Here is a 6,870-nt window from a genome sequence, read left to right as displayed (position 1 = left end):
CATACCCATACTTAAAAAGCAAATATAACCAAATAGACCAACCTACAAAACAATTTGACAAAACGCTTTCATGTATGCTCAATGAAATAAAATCTGTGACTTTGTGTATGTTTCTTAATCTGCTGAAATTACTGGAAACACAAAATCAATTCAATAGCAACAGTAAGACTGTCTCTAATGTCTCATACCCACTATAGGACTGTTATAACCAGCAGTTCCAGTGCTGGGACTTCGGTTCTTTCTTTCTATTAAGTAAGAATAAAAACCAATACAGAACTAATGTGTAATGAGGGTTTTTTTCCCCTAGGGTTCAAACATAACGCAAAACATTACCTCCATGTGTTCCATGTTTGTTGTCCGCTGGACAAGCGCATTATCTTTTTGTAACATATCTCTGTATTTAGCGGTTAATGCATTATACTGCTTATTAGCCAGCTCTAGCTCAGACAATGGCACACTACCATCCAGTACTTTTTGCAGAGCTGCAATCTTAAAGCTAGCCATTTCCTATGAAAATAATCAACACAATGGGTTACTAAGGTCTGCTGGGTAATTAAATAGGAAAATTGAAATTACTCCACATAAAAAGTATACTACTTAATATAATGCTTTAGAACATAATACTGGTTTATTTTACTAAACTACTGTCCATCTTTATAAAGGGCATTTATTGTCAAATTGTAAAAATAAAAATGTGTACTATTACTACTGTAAACTGTACCTTGAATCACTGTACCTTGAATCGTTGCAAGTTTCCAATCTTCTCTGTAACTGCAGTCTCCATATGTGTTATTTCACCTTTTAGTTTCTCATTTTCTTTTCTAAGATGCCGTTCTGCTTCCAGTAAAGTGGTATACTGCCTTGTTAGTGACCTCTCATTAACTCGTAAAACAGTTATTTTTCTATTATTTTCTGCAAGTACTTTCTTTGTTTCATCAGGATCCAGCTGAAGTGCACTGAGTAGATTCTGTAAACAATTTTTTTAAAAAGAACCTTGTACAGAAATAAGGTAAGATTCAACTACATAGACAAGCTTTCTTATACAGTTTTATCTAGGTGTGAAAATTCTGTTTATCCGTCTTGAAATAATTTCTATTTGCTAATAAAAATTACTTACGGAATATGCCTTTATTTTTGTAGCATCCTGTTCTTTTTGCTCTTCTAGCTTTTTCATTTCCTCTTTCATGTCTTCAGATTCTTTCTGCCAGCTTTCCTTTTGACTAAAACAATAATTAAATATTTTCATTTATAATGATCAAAGACAAGATGATTTTTAAAACTGTAACTAAACCAGCAAATACTGCAAACCAAGATACTCATTTTTAGCAGTAACATGATTTGAAAAATACATTATAAATCGTAGCTGGATTACTGAAAAGCTATACCCTCTGTTTAGGCTGCATCTGGTTTAATGATGAAGTAATTCTTAAGTTAAAGTGTCTTATCTCTTCTACATTCCTCAACATTTAGACAGTTGAACTTTTGTAACTCAGAAAAGAGAACAATACCTTTGATATTCTTTATACAGCAAGCCTTGTTGATGACGAATTACTGCAAATTTTCGCTTGTAGTCCTCTAGTGCATCTTCTAATTGTTTAAGTGACTGTTCTTTATTTTCCAGTTCCTAATAATTATTTTCCAAATATAATACTGAAGTGATTAACAAAGGTTTTACACATGAAAGGATTAATCAAAATGCCAGTTCTCCCTTGTGCTTTTCATGATAGATGCTTCTGTCATGAACTGTGCGAACTGCAGATATTAAATGTGTATTTTCTTTAGAAGCAACAGACGAAAACAAGTCCAATAAAATCTGGGATTCATATTAATATAAAGGTGTGCAATAGTGCATCATTGCACTGTGGATTACAGTCCTCAAAGTTCAAGCCACCATAACATGATGGTAGCCCACAAAGAATACTGACTGCCTGACTGAAAAGCAATGTTTTCTTCTTACATTCCCAAATACTCTTCTACTTTATAATCATATACACCTGAAAGATAATCTCTTATCAAGAAAAGTGATCAAAGACAGAACAGAATAATTTAACAATAATAAAAAGGTAAATTCTTTTTACTCCAATTCTCAAAGAGTCAGTTCTTCTTTACCATATGCTCAATGGCTTCGGTTTCAATGTATTTATACCTCTTTTTACAAATGTTGTTCTATTTTTGAAAAACAATGGAAAGAAAATTTATATGGTAAATAAATAGAGACCTTTGCTGTATAGAGAAAACCTGTTTAGAGTAGGATTTGCACATGCAGACTCAGGTGTGGAATCCAGACAGCAGTAACAGAGAATTTCCCATAGAAAGAGTGCAATTGCAGAAGTAGAAGGAAGAGTGGACAAATATTTAGATTAAAATTTAGATTTAGAAAGAAATCTTAATTGTTCTAAGAGATTTAAGCATTACTTTCCAGGTTTACAACACAGCAAAATACTCACAGCTTTAAAAAGAAAAACCAGAGTAATAGCTCAAGGAGTTTACTTGACACCAGAACTTCAAAATAATTTTGGAGAAATCTCCTATGTCCATGCAAGGCATGGTACTAGATTTCGGAGGAATTAGCTATATGTTACAAATATTCTTGATATTAAGGAGTAAATGAGTTACCTGTACAAGACGTATTAAATATTCATTCAGAGAGTTAATTATATTAAGACTTGAAGGAACCATTCCTTCTGGAAGATTCAATGTTTGGAAGACAATACTGGCACCTTCTGACTGCTGTAATAAGGAAATTTCATTTTTCAATTGTGCAATCTAGAGAAAAGAAACAAAACCATAAATCAGCTCTTCCTATTCGATGAAAAATAAAATTATGGAAAATATATTGTTTTCCTGTGCTATATCAGTTGTTATTAACAACCTAATTCACTTTTAACTTTTTATAAGCTCTCTGGTTCTCTACTCTAACAGTACATAGACACTATTCTAGAATATTAATTACTGGAAACTCTTTCTGCATCACCAAAGCTATTCTAAAAAGCAAATTTAAATTTGGCTTCGTGTAAGACAGTCATTCCTCATTCCTGCCCTGGAAAGAAGCATTCCACAACTTAAAACAAGAGACAGGATTTTAGAGAATGATTCATCATCTTAGAACACTTAATCTCTGTTACTTTTTCATAAATAACAAATGCAAGACTACTGGCTTCTTGAAGAAACAAACCTGTGAGCTTTTCTGGGCACGGCACTCTCCAAAAGACAGGTATGACTGCAGTATAGCATGATAAGATATTCCAAGGATAAAGTAACATTAAGAAGAGTAAGATCTGAACTTAAAATGGACAAATTGGAAGATCCAATACATATATTTAAGATTTGTAAAATTACACTGTTCACATAAGCTAAATTTAGTATCTTATAGATTGTGTGGTTTTGTTCTAAATTATCAGAGCAGCCACTTTTCAAGCACAAAATAAATTGTATAAAGTAAGTCGTATACCTTTGCATTTGCATTTGCCAGCTGATGAGAGAAATCTGTTGCCTCTTTCCGAGTCTGTTTCAGTTCCTGTCGTAATTCTTCATTTCGTCTGGCAAGCTGGTCAACCTGAGCTTTCAAGTGCATACTAGTATCAAAGATTCCCTCTGAATTCTTTGACTCCATTGCCTAAAGGCAATAAACACTTAATCAACAAAACAGAGAAAGTGCAGAAAAGCATTTTTTTTTTTTACATAATAAACCAGAGCCCTCAAATTTAGACCACATGAAATTAGCAAAAAGAATGAAAACTTAACGTAAAAGCTACTTATCAGTTTCCTGTATAGTTTGCCATAGACTGTGACTTACATTGTTAACTATTAAAAAACTCCTATTTTTTATTTGCAAGATGTTTGAATAAATGATTTTTCTTAAACTCTGCAGGTCCCAGAGATAAAAAACATGTGAACAAACTTTTACTTTTTATGACTGGCACAATAAATTTACCAAAAGCAGTTTTGTACCATCCACCTGAAGGTGTTTCATTTTTTTTAATTTTTATTGGCAATCTCCTGTTTCTTTATATTTTAAATCTGCATTTTTAAAGAGGTATTACACTATGTACGCCTACTTGTAACTAAGGAAGTATATGTGTAAGGAAGCTACTATTTAATTATACAATAACCCAATCATCGAGAACAGAAGCCTGTAAATCCCATAAAGCCAAATAATACTTCAGAAAGGAAGCTTACGTTAACTAAACGATCCAGAGTAGGGATTATTAAGGCTGTTCCTCCTCCCTCCACACTAGGATCCGTCTGCATTTCCTTGACAGCTTGCAATATTTCTTTCATTCCTTGTTCAAGTTGTTTATTCTCTTCTGATAATTCTTTTACTGCAATAAAAATTGTAAATGTGTCTAAAAGCACTGAAAAAATGATTTAAAGTTTCCTAGGACATGTCATTATAATGCTTGTTGATTTGATATATAGAAAGAATGTTCATATTCTATATAAACATAACCAATTAATATGTGAAAAGTAAAGCTGCAAGGAACATCTAGAGAGTGTATTTTGCTGGAGAAATACCAACAAGTTATAATATGAATGAAATACAAAATGCTTCATGGGAACACATTTGACTTCGTTGAACCTTCCAGTCTTAATGTTTCCTGCCACTCTTTTCACTTCCTTAGGAGCCTATCTGACTAGCTTTCACAAATCCAGAAATGTGACTATCTTGGAAATATTTGGGTTTAACAAGAAAGCATATGGGAATTGCCTGAATTCCCTGCCTGTGGGGAAAAAAAAGAACATTTAAATTACTTGGCTTTAATAAGGACTCTGAAGAAATACAATTTTCCTGCCATCATTAGTTCGTCAGTAGAATTCCAGATTTTCCAAGACAGATCAAGAACTCCGGAAACTTTAAAAAAACCCAAATGATAAACCAGTCAGGACTTTTTCTACAAGTTAACAAGATGGCTGACTCTTCTGAAGATCCAGGAGTGAATCATAGAATCACAGAATAGTTAGGGTTGGAAAGGACCTTAAGATCATCTACTTCCAACCCCCCTGCCATGAGCAGGGACACCTCGCACTAAACTATGTCACCCAAGGCTCTGTCCAATCTGGACTTGAACACCGCCAGGGCTGCAGCATTCGCAACTTCCTTGGGCAACCTATTCCCGTGCCTCACCACCCTCACTGTAAAGAACTTCTTCCTTATATCTAATCTAAACTTCCCCTGTTTAAGTTTAAAGCCATTACCCCTTGTCCTACCACTAGAGTCCCTAACGAAGAGTCCCTCCCCAGCATCCTTGTAGGCCCCCTTCAGATACTGGAAGGCTGCTATGAGGTCTCCAAATGCAGTATTTGGAGCAGTAAAAGATTCTTGCCTAGAAAAATTAGAACTATTTTTATTTTGGACTTTGAAAGCAGTACTGTTCAGCTAACATACATGTATATGAAAGCAATGAGTGGATTTAATTCCCAAACACTTCCTTACAGTCAAACAAGCACTACAATTACACGAGTAAATCATTCTAATTGAGATCACTCACAGGCTTAAAGCCCTTATAAGGTCTGATTCAGGAAAGAAAAAAAAAAAAACAACAAAACATGAGAGATCCTAGTTTAACGTATTTAGTATGAATAAACTATGTTTCATGTTCTATCAAGAATTTAAGTTTAAAAGTAGCAGCACTGTGCATGTATTTATATACAGGTACACAAAGATACACACTAACATAAACACGAAATTTAGAAAGTCATTAATGGTAATTCAAAGAAATTCTAATTTGACAAATACCATTGTCGTGGTTTAAGCCCAGCCGGCAACCTGGAACCACGCAGCTGCTCACTCACTCCCCCGCCTCTTCCTTCCTCCCCCCACTCCCAGAGGGATGGGGAGGAGAATCAGAGGAATGTAACTCCCACGGGTTGAGATAACAGCTCTCCAGTAACTAAGGTATAATACAAACCACTACTGCTACCAATAATAATGATAAGAGGAATAACAAGGGGAGAGGACACAACCGCTCACCACCTGCCGACCGATACCCAGCCCGACCCGAGCAGTGGTCTGACCCTTCCGGCTAACTCCCCCCAGTTTCTATACTGGGCATGACGTGCTGTGGTATGGAATACCCCTTTGGCCAGTTTGGGTCAGGTGTCCTGCCTCTGCTTCCTCCCAGCTTCCCCTCCTCTCTGGCAGAGCATGAGACTGAGAAAGTCCTTGGTCAGAGTAAACATTACTTAGCAACAACTAAAAACATCGGTGTTATCAGCGTTGTTCCCAGACTGAAAGTCAAGAAACACAGCACTGTACCAGCTACTAAGAAGGAGAAAAAATGACTGCTGTAGCTGAACCCAGGACAACCATTAACATTCATTGTTTTCTAATCATTGTGTTCACACCTGGACCAATCCACAACCATAATGCCCACAGTTCAGAAGTATATCACTGTATAATAACCTTCTATGCACACAGCAAACACAATCACTGTGAAAGACCAAAGCAAACTGCTTTAAAAAAGAAACTGCAAAGTCAGATATTTGTGGTCACAACCACAAAATAAGCAAACTATCTGCAGGTACCTGATAACATTCCCTAGTTTTAAAACAGGCTGCAACTTACATTTAGATTGAAATTTAGCTATTACAGTCCTGTTCTTCTCCAAATCTCGCTCTCTCATACTTAATTCATTTGCAAGATACTCATTCTAAAGAAAAGAAGAAAGACATGTCAAAAACCATAGTTCAGAAATTTCAGTATTGGAATTTTCATTAAGACTCTGTAGTTAAATGAGAATAAATGCTTGAAAATATTGCTAACTCATACATGTACAACAGTGAAATTACACCGTATGTAAATCAAAATGAGGTGTTATATAGAAAGCAACAAAGAAATAGCCTCATCTTCACAGCAACAAAATTATCGGG

General features: G+C 35.2%; 1 protein-coding gene across 1 annotated transcript in view; it reads right to left on the bottom strand.

Moving 5' to 3' along the window:
• Nucleotides 1-333: 333 nt before the first annotated feature.
• Nucleotides 334-6,870, bottom strand: part of LOC104404216 (centrosomal protein of 290 kDa-like) — a gene marked incomplete at its 3' end in the record, with an annotated part of 18,915 nt that continues 12,378 nt past the window's right edge. Inside the window, exons 18-25 of the mRNA XM_010012597.1 lie at nucleotides 6,566-6,650; nucleotides 4,180-4,322; nucleotides 3,452-3,616; nucleotides 2,617-2,766; nucleotides 1,509-1,624; nucleotides 1,118-1,220; nucleotides 737-967; nucleotides 334-507 (exon numbers count right to left, since the gene is read on the bottom strand). Coding sequence (XP_010010899.1) covers nucleotides 334-507; nucleotides 737-967; nucleotides 1,118-1,220; nucleotides 1,509-1,624; nucleotides 2,617-2,766; nucleotides 3,452-3,616; nucleotides 4,180-4,322; nucleotides 6,566-6,650 — 1,167 coding nt within the window. The remainder of the gene's footprint in view (nucleotides 508-736; nucleotides 968-1,117; nucleotides 1,221-1,508; nucleotides 1,625-2,616; nucleotides 2,767-3,451; nucleotides 3,617-4,179; nucleotides 4,323-6,565; nucleotides 6,651-6,870) is intronic.

The sequence above is a fragment of the Nestor notabilis genome, unplaced genomic scaffold (assembly GCF_000696875.1).
Source record: "Nestor notabilis isolate BGI_N333 unplaced genomic scaffold, ASM69687v1 scaffold14014, whole genome shotgun sequence".
Taxonomy (NCBI): domain Eukaryota; kingdom Metazoa; phylum Chordata; class Aves; order Psittaciformes; family Psittacidae; genus Nestor; species Nestor notabilis.
Note: the sequence above shows the minus strand (reverse complement) of the source record. Positions and strands in the feature narration are given on the sequence as shown.